At 43.8% G+C, this 17232-nt stretch overlaps 1 protein-coding gene across 2 annotated transcripts; it reads right to left on the bottom strand.

Moving 5' to 3' along the window:
* Positions 1-270: 270 nt before the first annotated feature.
* On the bottom strand, positions 271-17014 carry LOC116690993 (IgGFc-binding protein). 2 transcript variants are annotated; one of them, XM_032518251.1, is made up of 23 exons: positions 16947-17014; positions 15063-15110; positions 12632-13873; positions 12173-12525; positions 11432-12011; positions 10732-11330; positions 10078-10645; positions 9290-9555; positions 8836-9174; positions 8097-8670; positions 7747-7946; positions 7018-7159; positions 6529-6857; positions 5841-6432; positions 5153-5751; positions 4211-4778; positions 3509-4107; positions 2842-3409; positions 2536-2735; positions 2005-2385; positions 1605-1891; positions 672-722; positions 271-561 (listed from the first exon to the last, which is right to left on the bottom strand). In XM_032518251.1, the coding sequence occupies exons 1-22, from the start codon at positions 17002-17004 to the stop codon at positions 713-715; spliced, it is 9102 nt and encodes a 3033-aa protein (XP_032374142.1). In that variant the 5' UTR covers positions 17005-17014; the 3' UTR covers positions 271-561; positions 672-712. The 2 variants fall into 2 exon arrangements, with proteins under 2 accessions (XP_032374142.1, XP_032374144.1); XM_032518253.1 differs by lacking the exon at positions 16947-17014 and adding an exon at positions 15224-15990.
* Positions 17015-17232: the final 218 nt, after the last annotated feature.

Below are 17232 nucleotides of genomic sequence, written 5' to 3'. Positions count from 1 at the left end.
CAAACTGCCAGATTCCACCCTCTGCTAGGCCTAGTAGCAAATGAGCTGGGTGGACTATGGCAACCGGTTCTGTCTCAATCTGGTGAATTCACACTTTGATATCCACGCTGTTATCTATCTACTGATGTGGCAAGTTAGCTGTAGACATTTGTGAAATTTTGTACTACTTTATCTTTCACTCCTACACCGAGGGCCTTTAGTGCAGACAGCTTTCTTAATAAAACCTGAAGGTTTTATAGACAATTCTCTGAGAATCACAAACAACTCATGCAGTGTGATGAAGTATTTATTGGTTGGAACAGTAGAACATATTTTGTTAAACAACTTTCTTTAAACTAAGAACATACAGCATAATATAACATAATCTTGGTTGTTCTGTGGAAAAGAGCTGCTATAATTTGTTCATCCACTAGATGGCGATGTTGTCCAAGAATAAGATAGATTTTTTTACCATTCCTAAGAGAACAATAGAGGAGCAGACTGCCAGTTAACAACAAAAACGATTCATCGAATTAAGAGGAAACATTGAAGTATGATGAGTAAGACTTCCCATTCTTCATCCTGTTTAATAGGGGTAAAAAGCAAGGATGTGAGCCACATTGTACAGCTGTTTCATTCTTGAGGAAAACATCAGTTCATGGTTCTGAGAGGAAACAACCTCAGTTTCTTACCTGTATACCAGATGCTTTCTATCACCGCGGAACCAACATCTCTACAGCCCACTGAAATGAAAAAGCAAAATTGCAGTCAAAGGGCACTGGAGCAAAGTAAAGTCATGTTCACTCGGGCATAACAGAGATTACAAGCAACACTTCTGAAAATTGTGTTTCTAAGGGCATATGCAAACACTCAGGAGCAGCAGCAGCAGCACGACTCTTACGGGCATTTTCTTGGGTTGGTCAGGTCTGGTGATCAGAAAATGCCCGCAAAAAGACAACAATGTTGAATGAGGAGAGGAGGAGTGCACAAAACTCAATTCTCTAAGGGATTGACTTAAGGCTAGAACACAGAACTAAAGATGAGGGCTCAAATTAATATTGCACCCAGATGAGTCTTAAGTGTCCTTGGATGACAAGCAATGATTGGATTGCAAGCTTGGTAGCTTTTGATGGCCATGTCTGTCAGCCTCACCTGCTTTTTAATCAGTAATTACCATTGGGGTTTCTCTGGCATTTCTTAATTAAATTGGACCAAATGCAATTAAAAACCACACTCTCATTCCTTTAAAAGGGCTCTGTGGAGTCCTTGTTTAGTTCTTGCTGTTAAGAGAATAAGCGGTTGAATGCTCAAAGCACCGTGCCATCTCTCGCTGATCTGTACTTGATTGTTTCAGTGGTCAAATTAAGTTTGCTGTTTGCATAATAAAGGGCAAGCTAGAGTCCAGGATTAAAACTTTCACTCTAACTAGAATTGAAGGTTAAAAGCAAGGTACAAGAGAAGGCAAAGTTATGTTATTAAAACAAATAAAGTAAACACCGGGATTTGGGGAACAATGCTATAAGAGCATGTTGTGAAGATTATTATAGCAGTAAATGTCGCCATGCATCTTTGCCTATTACATTTACATTAGAGGAAATGTTGCAGTGTGCCTTTCAAATACTTACCATTTAGAAAAGTCCCCAGCACTCCAGGAGCCAACAACCACGGACACGTCAGTGGTGATTTTCCCATCTGCAGTCCTCATATCATCTTTAGAGTTGTTATTGTAATTGCCGCAGGCACCGCACATTTTACCGGACAGGCTACTGTCAATAATGACAGTGACCTCCTGGGAAATTGAGTAAGTGACCCGCACAGCAGATGCCCTCTCGATGATCACAGTTTTCTCTGAGATTTGAACGGATATATCACTCGTCACTTTGCTGGGGAGAGACACTTTTCTGCCATTTACCTGGATAACATGAAGAATGGTGAGAAAAAAAGACAAATTGAAGTTTTAAAAAAAGGGACTACTTTCATTGTACTTTCAAATATTTAACTATGATCCCTCCCGGCTCTTCTCACCCAGGTCACGTGTTGGCTGTTTACTGCAACAGCGGTTTCCTTGAAGAACACATACACAGTGTCGACAGTGGGAGATGCACCTTTGCTGCAGACCCTGACATCCACAACTACACGGAACCACAGCTTGTCTGTCTCATCGCACAGAGACGCCACTTCAAATGCCCCCTGCGTTCCTATCGCTCCGGACATGTCATCAAAGGAGGTGAGGTGGCCAACTTGGCTGACGCCGCAACGGCCCCGTTTGACGTGGCAACCTCTGACGCCATCTATTGCACCACAAACCTCCCCACTGGCACAGGAAAGCTTTTCACACTTTACCAGCCCAGAGGCCTGGCACACACACTTGGACTCACAGGCTTTGTCCACAACTGCTTGGCCCGCCTGGGAACAAACATTGTTTCAAATGTTATCTTCCAGTTTGGTGAATAGAATGTTTTACATCTCTATTTATGTGTAAATGCTATGACAAGAAGTGGTAGTCGTTGTGGCACAGTTACTATGTATGACACCAAAGTAAAATTTCAGTTTTACCGTCAGATATCTGCCATTGTGCATGCATCCACAGTTGTCCAAGGGAACACATTGGATGCCATCGAAAACAAAGCCATCATCACATTGGCATCCTTCAAAACAGCTTTTAGAGCAAGTAACTGGGAAAATAAAGCTGGCACACGTCCCACTACAGGTGTCGGCACACACCTCGTAGTGACTGTGTGCTGGGCAGGAAGCGGCTACAAAAGACAAGAAGACATTTGTAAAACTTTGTAATACCACCAGAAATACAAAGCATAACAAATGAACAATTCTTCAGTGAAAATACTATTGTGTCTCTCTTACGGCAGAATGAGATGCTCCTCCATGGCTGGATTTGCACTCCTTCGCTCTGGCAGGCCATAGCATAGGCCTGGACACTGTTACACAGAGTATCTTTGTCGCCACCCACAGCACAAACGTCAAACACACAATGAGACACAAATGCCACTGGGTCAATTTTACTGTGGCAGGCTTTGAAAGGTCCATTAGGTGCACTTATGATGCCACAGGAGTCGGCCTTTTGGTACAAAGTGGCCTTGGCCTGCTCACATACTGGACACTGGCCTCCACAGCCCCCACAAACATTGCCGGGCAGTTCCACCACCCACGCCTTCCCAAAGTCGTCGACGCTGTTTGTGTTTCTGCCGCCGGGAAGCATAAAGTCGTCGCCACCATTCTTGTTGTAGTTGCCGCAGAGACCGCACATCTTTCCCTGGTACGTAGAAGGCACGATCACCTCAACATAATAGACAGTGTCATACAGGACTGTGAGTCCAAAGTCTGTCCGGACAATTATGTTTCGACCTTCCTGGGCAACTCTGAGACGCCCGTTGTCCAGGGAGAGAGGAAGGTTTAGAAGTTCATCATCCACCTGTACAGATGAGGAAGAGGAGAACAGAATCATCATGAGGAAATATAGGAGACATGCACAAATGTAACCGAACTTTGGGTATTAAGTTACTGAACTCACAATGACTTTCCATGGCACTTTCTGCTGGATGTAAACGACATAACCGTAGACTGACACTGCAACTGACTTGGTAACAGCCACTTTTCCATTTCCATACTTCTCATTTCCTTGAGTTACGCTGAATGGAGTCAGCTGGCCATTGTCATCATCACAAACCTTGGCTAACATGTAGACACAGGTACCCTGGAAATCAAACCTCTTCCCATCAAAGGAAATGTAATGAGGATCACCAGAAGCAACACACTTGCCCTGTCCCTCAGGGTGGCAGCCTTTCACTCCATTAACAAGCTTACAGGTCTCCCCTGCACGGCACTTGGCCTTTTGACAAGACACCGCACCATTCTCTCCACAGATGCATTTCTCCACACACTCTGTTTCAGGGTAGAAGATGTCTCCTTTCCTGTAGTAGTGGCCATCATAGGAGCAGCCACAGTCTCTCACGGGCACACAGGTACTCCCACTCAACAGGTAGCCTTCGTTACACTCGCAGGCCTCTGTGCAGGACCTGTGGCATGTTGCAAGGGAAGTTAAGGTGGCACAGGTGGCTGGGCAGCCCGTGGCACACAGGGTATAATGGCTGTTAGCTGGACACACCATTGCTGCAAGACAGAATGATGAGAGGCAGAGAGGAACAAGGTGAAAGATACAATAGATATTTTGAAATTAGAGATTTGAAATATGAAAACACAATCTCCAACTCACGACAAAAGGTATCTGTTCTCCAGGAGCGGATGGTGATTCCTTGGCTCAGACAAGCAGAGACATAGACTCCCACAGCATCACACACTGCTCCATGGTGACCATGATAATGACAGGCATCATACACACAATTCTCCAGGTAAGGAGCAGGATCTACACGTCCGTGACAGTCTCTGAAAGGCCCTGCTTTGTCAGCGATAATACCACAGTACTTCTGGGCTTGGTACTCTTTCCTCTGGGAGTCTGAACAGGCCTGGCACCATGCCCCCTGGCAGACTGATGAGCAGCCTGGTACGAGGGCCACCTGCCAGCTCTCCCCCAGCGTGGCTCCATTTGTGGCAGTCTGGCCGTTCCGCATGATCAGGTCATCCTGAGCTTTTCCATTGTAGTTGCCGCACAGGCCGCAGACTGCGCTCTGGTAGTTGCTGGGCAGAGTAACGCTCACTGTGCTCTGCCAGTCAAAGGTCACGGTGATACCAGCGACTGTTTCCACTACAGCTGTCCAGCCGCTGAGAAACACAACCAGCTCATTATTGTAATCCAGTGGTAACGAAGCAAGTTGGCCATTGAGCTGAAGAGCGGAGAGCGAGGGAAAAATATGTATAGGAGATTATAGATTTAATAATTCTGCAGTCCTTGCTAATCCATTCTAATGTGCAGTTAAATCTTAGTTTAATTAAGTCTGCCTGGATCAAAATTTTAATATGCAATTAAATATATGTGGAAGAGCATGAGGGATGTCAGAATTAGCACAATGACAGAAGGTATTATCATCCACTCATTTGAATGAGGCTTGGCATAACCGTCCTGTTTTATTTTTAATACTGTAACTACATGCTGTGTTTTCTCTCCAAAAATCCACAAGAAAACAAATGTCAAGATTACGTTCATCAAATCACCTACGTATATGCCTTATATTATCCCTACCCCCACATCCCTACTTACCAGGACCTTGTACGGGTATTCTCTGCTGATGGTGAGGGTGATGTCATATATGGAAAATGTGACAGTCCTTGTGTAGGACACGGCCTTGCTTCCCCGGTGGTCGTTCTGCACAGTCACCTTGAACGGCACCAGTCCGGGCTGCTGCGAGCACAGTCCCACCAGCTGATATACACATGTGCCCTGGAAGTCGTACCTGTGGCCATCAAAAGTCCGGTAGTGTGGGTCACCTGAGGCTGTGCAAGTGGCATGACTAATGGGCCGGCAGGCCCGCTCTCCATCCACTAAAGTGCACGTCTCCTTGGCAGAGCAAGAAGCCTCGCGGCATGTCACCATGCCCAGGGTTGTATCACACTGACACAGGCGACCACAAGCCTCATCAGCCCAAAACTGCTGGCCTGGCTTGTAGTAATGGCCCTGATAGGAGCAACCACATGTTTTAGCAGGCACACAGACACCAGCGCTGAGGACGTAACCCTGATCACACACACATGTCTCCACACAGGCTCCGTTGCAAGTTTTAATTTGCTCGGGGAATGGGCAGGATGGCTGGCATGGGCTGGCACAGTCTTCATAGTGGCTGTGACGCTGACAGCTCATTGCTGAGTAGAAATAAAATGTAAAGGTGTTAACGAAAATTTTTTATTAAACATGTGATTAAAATCAAAAGGACCATCTCATAAATACTTACGGCAGCCAAACATTTTCCTCCAGTCCTTGATTATTATTCCTTCCTCACGACACTGCTGACTGTAGGAGGCCAATGCCTGACACAGCATCTTTTTGTCTCCCTTATTCAAACACATGTCATACACACAGCTGTCCATGAAGGCTTGGGGGTCCAATTTGTCATGACATTTCTTGAACACATTATTGGTCTTGGCAACAAGGCCCCCACAGAAAGCCTCAGTCATATAGAGCTTACTCTGGTTATCGTCACAGGTAGGACAGTTTTCCTTACATGTGTCCCAGCAAGGATGATCCTTGTCCTGGTCAGGCGTTTGCCAGCTCTTGCCCCACTCTATCACTGAGGAGACAGCTATTCCGGCAGGATTTTGGAGCTCATCGCGGATGTTACCATTGAAGTTGCCACATAGACCACAGACACTGCCGTAGTAGCTGCTGGGCAGTTTGATGACCAGCTCCCAGTTCCAGTCGTAGGAGACCACCAGGCCAAAATTGATCTCCACCACTGCAGTGTAACCGCGCTGAAACACTGACACCTCAAGCTTACCATCACCATCATTGATTAGAACAGGAAGATTTACCAGCTCCCCGTCCACCTGAAGGGAATAGATAAGAACAATATACAGTATATACACTCTACACACTGAAAAACTACAAGTCAAACGCATCAGACTAGAAAAATATTATCTTACCATGACCCGACCAACTTGGTTCTTGCGAATGGTAATGGTGTACCCATACACAGACACATCTACATCCCTGACGTAAGAAACTACTGTGTTTCCCCGGTTATCATTCCTCTCAGTGACTGTGAACGGCACTAGACCCTCCAGGTTCCCGCAGGTCTTGGAGATAACATACTTGCAGGTGCCCTGGAAGTTAAAGTTGTAACCATCAAATGTATGGTAGTGGGGGTCACCCCAGGCCCAGCATATGCCTGTGTACTCGGGGACGCACACAGCTTCACCCTTCTCAACATGGCACTTCTCTTTGACCCGGCACTTAGCATCTTTGCAGGGATCTACACAAGATAAACAAAGAGAAATAGATACGAAAATTTCTAATTAATCTTAAACTTATTTAAAATTTACTGTACATTTCTTTGAAAGATTATTTACTCAGTTAATAAGCTAAGGATGGTTGAAATTGGTTAATACAAATATACATTATATGTGTCTTGCCTGTGTTGTAGCATGCCCTGATTCCTTTCTTGACCATGCATTTGGTGCTTTCAGGGCAGGAATGCTTTTCACAGTTTAGGCCCGTTGCTGGATTGCAGGTGCACTTTGTGTTACAGTCTTCATCATACACTATTTCACCAGGCTGGGGACATAGAGCAGGTTCATTAAACAGGGAAATCACACACACACACACACACACACACACACACACACACACACACACACACACACACACACACACACACACACACACACACACACACACACACACACACACACATAATGGACGCATTTGTGATTATAGGACTAGAGGACCATTTTTAAATAATAATAAAAAACAAATAATACAACACAATATTTTGAGTCAAATTATATATATATATATTATATTTAGTAAATATCCATGTTATTGTCAGGATAATGTAAGCAGGGATATTCAAGACCCAAAAATGACCAGCTCGCTCTACATTATCCTCCTCCTTCCATCTTATTAACCCCCCCGCACACACCTTTACACACAAACAAATTTAGACAATCTGCTAATTATGTCTCAGAAAAACATCGTCACTGCACATATCTAAAATCAGACTGGCTAATGTCCAACACTGTGGAAATGACATGTTGCTATGGGTATCTGCTTCAGTTACTTTGACACTGAAAAGCAATAATTTGTACATTACTGTATACAAAATGACTTTTTTTGTACTGTCAGAGGTGTTTAAATTATACCTTGTACGTTCTTCCATTGTCGTAGCAGCCACACCCAGTCTCTTGAACACACGCATGTCCGTTGAATAAAAAGCCAGCGTCGCACTCACAGCCTTCTATACAGCTGCTAGAGCACTGTACAATCTCTGTGAGGCCTGCACAGGTTGCCGAGCAGGTGTCCGCACACACTTCATAGTGACTGTTAGCTGGGCATTTCATTGCTAAAATAAATTAGAAAAAGACAGGGAAAACATGGATTAACAAGGAGCCTCTTCTTATATTTAATAATTTCAGTGGCTATAGTATCACAGACAAGAATAAGAGGTGAATTTGCAGGAAAACCCAAAACAGTGAATTTCTCTGTCACTTACGACAGAAGGAAGCCGTCCTCCAGTTTTTCACGTCCACTCCTGCCATGTGACAGTTGAAGGCATAGGCTGCTACGCTGTTACACAGCACCTTCCCATCGCCATTGGAAGCACATACATCAAAGACACAGTCAGCAAAATACGGCTGTGGGTCCAGTATACTATGGCAGGCTGTAAAAGGACCGTTGGGTGCTGTAACAATGCCGCAGTAAGTGGACTTTGAAAACACAGCCTTGCGAGCTGGGTCACAAACAGGACAATTATTCCCTTCACAACCATCCTCACACACTACATTAGGGATGGTGACCCTCCACGATTTTCCAAACACATTCACATTGTTGGAGAGCTGACGGTTAGGCATTTGGAAGTCATCTTTTTGGTCACCATTGAAGTTGCCACACAGACCACAGACCTTGTTGCGATAATTACCCGGTACTGTGACTGTCACATGATAGACCAGATCGTAAGTGACACGCAGTCCAAAATCTGTTTCAATAACATAATGACTGCCTTCTTGATAGACCAGTACTGCTCCAGAATTAAGATTCACAGGAAGGTAGTTAAACACTCCATTCACCTAAAAGAAAAGGCACAATGAGTTTTATTTAGAGGAAAAACTCATCTAACTGATGACTAGAATGTTTTCATTGTATTTGTGTCAAGCTACTTTTCACATCCCTCTCAACCATGCAATGGTTTTCATTGTATTCCAAATACGGAGCTGCAAAGTTTTTTTGCTTACCATGACTCCAAACATGTTGCTCCTTAAGATGAGAGTGTAGCCGTAGACCTCCACAGCAACCAACTTGGTGACAGACACCATTTTGTTGTTTATCATGTTCCACCTCACGTTCTCCACCTGAACAGAAAAGGCCACCAGGTGGGTGCCTTCCAACCCACAGCCCTTGGAGAGAGTGTAGGTGCAGGTGCCCTGGAAATCAAACGTTCGCCCATCAAAAGAGCGGTAATGGGGGTCACCAGAGGCATGGCACACACCCTTACCAACAGGCTGACATTTTTGGACACCATTCTCCACTTTACACTTCTCATTAGGGCCACACGTGAACTTCTTGCACTCAACCTGGTAAAAAAAGTTGAGAAACAAGAGAAGCATATTTATTGCATACATATTGCAAGCTCACACTGATCAGTATTTAATCATTATTTTTCAAACTGTCCACTTTAGCATCCATTACCTTTCCGTCTTGTGTGCACTTGCACTCCTCCAGACACTGCCCATTGGGATAAAACACTTGACCCATGCGGTAATAGCGGCCATTGTAGACGCAGCCGCACTGTGACGAGGGAACGCAGTGATCTCCGCTGAGTATGTACCCCTCATCACAGGAACAGCCCTCCACACACTGAGCTTGGCATCCCTGAGGAGGGATCAGACTCTGGCATGAGGCTGGACAGCCGGTTGCACAAACCTCATAGTGGCTGTGGACTGAACATTTCACTTCTGTACACAAAGGGGCATAAAAGACAATGTGAATGGGTTTTCAGTGACTGTGCACTACCACCACTCTTTCTCCATACAGTCGCTAGTAGCCAAGGAGGATTAAAAAAACATGGATACTTCATAAGAGGTAATTAGTTTTACACAAGCTTCTGTGCGCAAACGTGTCGGACTACACCATTTTGTAAACATAGCCATACTGAGAAATACAGAGAGAGTTTTGTCGAGCTGATAGGCTTAATTACCTTTGTGTCAACTCATTTGGTAATAGCTTGAATTTAATGGACGGACATTATTTAAAAAAAGTGGTGCACTATAGCTTTAATTTAGAGTGAAGATTTTAAATGTAGGCCGTGATTACAAAGCAACCTACAGTACCAGAAAATGCACACTGAAGTATACGTAGAAACATGAGCAGTGAAGAAAGTGCCATTCTATTTTTCCAATATTGTTGTTATACTTTCTACACTGTTACAGTAAATGATGCTCACTTTGCTTTTTTATTGAAATTAATGCATATCTCACCACAGAACTGACTGGTTCTCCAGCTGTACACCTTGGCCCCAACAGCTTGGCAGGCAGATGTGTATGATGTAATAGCCTGACACAGGACATCCTTTCTGCCCTTATACAAGCACACATCATAAACACAGTCTTCAAAGAACCCAGCTGGGTCCACCTTGACATGGCAGTCACGGAACGGCCCTTTGGGGTCTCTCAACAAACCACAGAAATCTCCTTTTTCATATTGAACCTTCTGGGTAATGTCACAATCAGGACACACTCCTTTGCAGCCATCAACACACCCTGGGATCTCTGCAACTCGCCAACTGGCCCCAAAATCTGCTGGTGAGACAGGTTTGTCGCCATTCTTTGGAATCAGGTCATCCTGGGATTTGCCGTTGTAGTTACCACAGAGGCCACAAACGGCTCCCATGTAGTTGCTCGGCAGTGTTACGAACACAGCGCTTTCCCAGTTGAAGGACACTTTGAGGCCGAAGTTTGTGCTGACCACAGCGGACCAGCCACTCTTATACACAGATACCAGTCCTTCATCCAGTGTGACAGGCAGGTTGACAAGCTCGTTATTCACCTGGAGAAGAACACATAATCGTATTTATCTACTGAATATTAAAGTGACTCACAGGAAAGATTAAACTGTTTGGATGTAGTTCTTACCATAATCATGCCCTTGTGGGTCTTTGTAATGACAATGCTGAGGGAGTGCACCTTGATCTCCACTAACTTGGTGTAGGAGACTACCTTGCTGCCCCGGTAATCATTCTGCACCAGCACTTCAAAGGGTACTAACTCTGGGTCCTTGGAGCAGAGAGCAACTAGTTGGTACACACATGTGCCCTGGAAGTCAAACTTCCTCTGGTCAAAGGTCACATAATGGGGGTCACCTGTGGCCTGGCAGGTGCTGTGGGAGACTGCCTGGCACTTTCTTATGCCCTCAACCACCTGGCACTGCTGCCCCGCTCCGCAGCCTTTATCTTTGCACTCCACGCGTCTGCTCCCAGCAACGCATTCACACCTTCGTCGACAGCCCTGGTCAGCCCAAAATGACTCCCCAGCAGGGATGTTCCGACCCTCATAGACACAACCACACGTGGCAACTGGAACACACTGACCTCCACTCAAAACAAAGCCTGCGTTACAGGTGCACGTCTGCACACAGGGGCGTTTGCATTTGGAGGGAGCATTTGGATCAGAACAAGTGACAGGACAGGCATTGCCACAGTGCTCATAGTGGCTGTTGGCAGGACATTTAGATGCTTTAGGAGGAAGAAAAAGTATGGAGTGTGATACATGTTAGGAGCAACAAACAAGAAGGAAGTATGTTCATTTGAGGATTTGTTTAGTTTACATTACTTACGGCATTGTGCCATCGTCCTCCAATCTTGAACTTGGATCCCAGCAAGCTGGCAAGCTTCAGTGTAAGCCTCCAGTGCCCTGCAGAGGAAATGTCGGAGGCCGCCTCCCATGCATACATCATATTTACAGTTCTCCAGGTATGCTTGTGGGTCAATGACGGCATGACATTTGCTGAATGGCCCATTTATTATAAGTGTGATGAGCCCACAGAACAAGTCACCCTCCCACATCTTCATTAGGTTGTGTTCACAGCGCTCACACCCACCCACACAGTCATCTCTGCACAGAGCACCTTCCACCATCCCTGGAACCTTCCAGCTGCTCCCAAAGGCCACAGCCCCACCTGCCTGGGTGCCAGAGGGTGTGGTGAAATCATCATTGGGGTTGTCATTAAAGTTGCCACAGAGACCACAAGTTTTACCAGCGTAATTGCCAGACAGAGTGACCACAAGATAGTGTTCCCAGTCATAACGGACAGTCAGGCCAAAATCAGTCTCAATGACCACAGAGCGACCGCTCTGAAACATAGTCAGCTTGTCGTTGTTCAAGGTTACTGGCAAACTCCACAGACTGTTGTCAATCTGTCCAGAAGAAAATAATAAAATAAGTTTGGAAGATATTACAGTCATAATCTATTAATTGAAATTCATGTATTGAAATGTGTCACACAGAGAAATAATTCAAACTGATCACTATTTAAAAGCATAACAATCTTTGGCCAACTAGAGATAGGAAGCCTTACCCTCACACGGCCTGTCTCAGACCGAACTACTGTGATGGTAACGCCATACACCTTCACTGTGACCACGGCGACATACGACACCCTGGGGCTTCCTCTGTTCTCATTTTGGGCGAGGACCTCAAAGGCAGGGAGATTATCACCTTTCCCACAGTTTTTAGCAATGACGTACGTGCAGGTACCCATGAAGTTATAGTGTCGCCCGTCGAATGTTCGGTAGTGGGGATCTCCCATGGCCCAGCAGGTACCAGGCTTCCTTTCCACTGCCTTGGGGACACAGGAGGGATACCCACCCTTCACTTCACACACCTCATTGGCACTGCAGGTAATACTGCTGCAGGACAAAGATTCACTACCTGGAAAACCATAAAAATATATAATGAATACCCACATCAATAAATATTTTCTCTGCACTCAATACACTAAATCCTTTCCTAAACAGCTATAGTATGTGCACCTTACCTTGCTGTATACATTGTCCTGGGGCACCATAACCATTCATCTGGCTGACTCCTATGCTGTAGAGAGCAAAGCGGGAACCCGAGCTGGACACAGTGTGTTTATTGTTGCCAGGGTTTTGTTTGTAGGGCATCTCTGCCCAAGAGAAAGCTGTCCCTGCTATCTTTTTCCACTCAACATTATGGGGCATGTTTGTGCCATCAATACGCAGCTCTGCCATCGCACTGGTCTGTGCCACAATCAGGGCCTGGTTTTCAAAGCCCTCCAGAGCCTCGAGTGAGTAAGAGGAACAGAAGCGGTCTGTGGACAGAATTGTCATCAAGAAAGGGTCGTAGAAGCTAAAAAAACTCTTTGTAACACCGTTGAAGAGCATGAGGACTTGGATGCCATGATCAGCCTGAATGGACAGTGTTTCAGGATTGTGGTAGCGGACCTCCATTATCTGCCCCCTGGTCATAGTCAAAACGTCTTCACGGTTGCCGTATTGGACAGTGGCTCGGGTGGGCTGGGAGGCCAGGAGGAAGACGCTGTCATATCTGTCCTGGAAAGTCAGGGGAGGCACGATAAAGCTGGATCCCCACCTGCTAACTGGCAGCAGCTGCTCATATACATGGTTACATTTAGAGAACTGCCAGGTGCAAGTGTGACCTGTGACAACAGCAACAGGAAGCTGGGAGGCCACTCTTGTGCCAGAGAGTTCATACACGCTCTGGAGCTGGACACTCTCAAACGGCTGGAGATCTATTAGCATTCGGCTGCCACTCTCATACACGCGACCCTGGAAGTTGATGGAGCCGAGTGGGAAAATCTCCACTTTGTTGCTCTCTTTTCCATTTGTCACAGAGAACTCTTTAAATGAGCCATAGGGGGACCCAGAAGGTGTAAATATGAAATATTCTGTACCCCATTCAGTGGTGGGATACACCACAGATGTGTCTGCTGTGTACAGCTTGGAGCTGAAAGAGGTTATAGTCACATCTGCTGAGGCTTCAATGCGCACCGTGTTGGGAGACTTCTGGCTGCCATACATCTCAACACTGGTTGGGAGACTGATGGTGACTGATTCTCCAGCATTTAGAGTTTTCTCTTGCTTGAAGTTTAAAGGAGGCACTTGTACTTTCACTTTAGCATTGGCCTGAACAGCGGTGATGTATAGCTGAAAGCGAGGACTGTCGTAGTTTGGAGCATAATTCTGCATGAATGACAGGGCGAACTCCCTCCCTGCCCATCCAGCGTTAGATGGACCTGACAGACGAGGGGAAGAGGAAGAAAACAGAAAAATGCATGTCAAAAGAACAATTCTTTTTTAAATTACCTTAGCCAGGTACAAAACTGTGCTTCACAAATGTCGTGTAGGAAGAAAACATGTCAAAAAAGCATTAGGAAATGAATAAGTCTATTTGTGCCAAGGCAATCAAAGGATTCACAGACTGGCAATACAAAACTTGGCTTTAGACGTCTTGGATCGCAAACAGTACAAAGAAATAATATGACACCAAAGTGAAAGTGACTGAAAAATACCTTCATTTCAAAGTTAAAAAGCAGGATGAATGCATTTTTATAATGGGTGGATTGCTTTTTGTCATTGATAAACATTGTGAGAGATTTAGACTGAGGAATAGTCACTTGACTGGTTCCCAGCAGCACTTAATAAGTCACTTTTGCATAATGGAAATATTATCAATATCTGTGCCTTTGCTGTGAAAAAAAACAACCTTCTGGGCTCAGCCAGGGCCTGGGGGATTTAGATTACACTCCTGTTTCACCCATTCAGTATAATAGTTCCAACTCAATAGCAGCTGAAGGTAAATGCTATTTCCAACAAAAGCACATTTCAATTTGGATGGCTATCCTTTATGTGCTGCTTTATCCAATTCTTCACCTGTTTAAAATTCTGCTTCATTCACACAAGCACCTGGTATGGTAGAGCAACTGATGGGCTTGACAACCTGGATAAATTGCTTCAAATTGAGCGATCAGTTGGCTACAATATTCTGCTGGGGAATAGTGTGCCAAGGTTTGAGGAATGCTGCTGTGACTGATTAATTGAGTTAAGTCACATTTAGTGAAATTTTAGTAATTTTAGTTAACAGTGGTAAGATTTTTTTAGGAAATGAATAAGTCTATAGATCTCTCTCTCTCTATAGATCTCTCTCTCTCTCTCTCTCTCTCTCTCTCTATATATATATATATATATATATAGAGAGAGAGAGAGAGAGAGATATATATATATATAGATATATTTCTTTCTTATTTCTTATATATGTCTTAAAACTGACATTAAAACTACTGTGCTTGTTCAGTTTAACACATCTTAAAATCATCTGCAACAAATTGAAAAGATAAGCTCAGATATCACATGAAAAAAAGTAACATTCTGACACAGTTAAACACAGTTACGGTAAAAAATAAATAAAAATCCAGAATGACTTACAGCTGAGTAAAGCCCCCAAAGCACAAAGCAGCAAAATGGTGCCCATGGCTGAAAGAAAACTTCTTGTTTAGTTCCAGAAGTATTAAAAATGTACATTATTTGAATAACATAAATGCGTTCATCTCAAACAGCCAACATAAATCTCTCAGAACAATGCTTACCTGCTACGAGGCATGTATGATATATTACTTACAGTTCCATCCTGTTATATACTCTGGGGGACAAAAACACAACCAATCACAAATCTTAAACAGATATGAGTTTGAAAAAAAAATACTCTTCCTCTAAAACAAATTAAGGCAAGACTTGGCACCAACTTGCATGTCCTGCTGTATATTGACATAGGTGTGAGGTCCAATATTAACTACATGTACTGTAAGAGATGAATCATTCATCTTTTTCTTATAGTTTAACAGGACATGCACATCATGTAATGTATTCCCAGAAAATCCCTGCATGACCAGGAAGATAAACATTTGAAAGCATGGCTAACAATGGCCATGTATCCTAAACATAAATAATCCCATCAACCTGGACAACTTTCTTTAGAAACACTTTGTTTTTCAGAATATTTATAGAATACATTTGGATAATATTCCATGCTATTAGTTTATAGAACGCTTATTCAACAGTTGTCTTTTCTTCTAAATAAGCAAAAATTCCAATGCTATTGGATATTTAACACCAGGCAGATATGTCAATTTGATTATTTGCCCACATTCAACTGTTTTGTATATTCTGGTGTAACCAAATAATATTATCCATTTTAGCGTGGGCAAGACAAGGATGTGATAAGACCGAAATCTTAACTTATTTGCAAAGTTACCCAATAGTCTCTGAGCAGACAGTCTAGCTTGATACTAGGGCTGGGTTTGGAGGAATACAAGAAATAGTGAATATTTGTATCATGTTGTAAGTTTCACATCACAGAATATACTGTATGTTTCATCTCGTAAGATCAAACATGGTCTTAAATTTTCACAGCAGAAAAGGAAATTAAATTAATTTTGGCATGTTATACATTTTCTCCCAGTACTCTTGCTTTTCAATGAAAACGCTCATGCCACTTAGTATTTGTCAATTATCAGTTCTAGAAAAACCTCAGTAATCACACCCATTGTACATTACTAACATAAACCCTACTTAAGCCCAAATTCACAATTTCTGCTGTTTATATTGTGACCTTTAGTTAAGTCAGTGTAAACAAAGAAATGTCCCCTGTAATGCTTGCATAATGGGTGGATAATCACATCACTCAAACCTTAAACCAACGTTTGAGAGTGGCAGTAGTTAGGCTTAACAGGCAGTTTCTGTTGCTTTTGTGTCACCCAAGAATAACATCACATAGCAGAGGGTGCTACAATCCTTTGTGATGAGGAGAAAGTAAATATAACTTGGTCCTCGAAAGTTTGCATTAGATTAAATAAAAAAAAAAAAGATTAAACAACCTCAAATATTGAATTAGTGATCATTTGGTCAGAAGCCCTTGGGCAGGGCAACAATAAGCCTGGTTTAGTTACTGTACACATTGTGGATTTAGATAAAAGGTGTGCCTTTAACAAAACCTAACTGACATTGGCCAAAGATGACCTTATTTAAAAAGGGTGTATGGGTTTAACTGATAAGCTGACAGTATCATGTAAAATGTGCAAGAAGAGCTTGACAGGCATCCTTAAGAGTGTAAATGAAAAGTATGCAAAAGGTTGTTTTAATTGTTTTTGAATTGAAAACATCCACCAATTCACATTACTTAGGACATTAAATGGGCCAGCCATCATCCAGTGAAGCCACTGTGAAAAGATAAAAGTGTTAATTAAATGAATCTTTAAACATATACACCAATTAGGTAATGCACGTGCACTGATGTTGGAGAACATCACTTACCAGCCAGGAAAGTCAGGGAGAACCCATGACCTGAGTGAATTGTGTGAGTGAAGGTCATTAAGGTTTCCACAGAGACCACACAATTTGCCTAAGTCCCAGAGAGCGACCTTGACTGTCACCACGGTAACACCAATCTCTATCTCCAGCACTGACTCCATCCCAGTGTCTCTCTTCATGCTCACAATGACTTCTGACTTGTCCTGGTTCACACCAGATTACAGGGACACCCCTGATGGCAAGATGTGCGGGAGAGACACAAATCATCCACTCATCTGTTGGGTGCAAC

The sequence above is a fragment of the Etheostoma spectabile genome, chromosome 6, assembly GCF_008692095.1.
Source record: "Etheostoma spectabile isolate EspeVRDwgs_2016 chromosome 6, UIUC_Espe_1.0, whole genome shotgun sequence".
NCBI lineage: Eukaryota > Metazoa > Chordata > Actinopteri > Perciformes > Percidae > Etheostoma > Etheostoma spectabile.
This window is presented reverse-complemented; position numbering and strand designations above follow the sequence as displayed.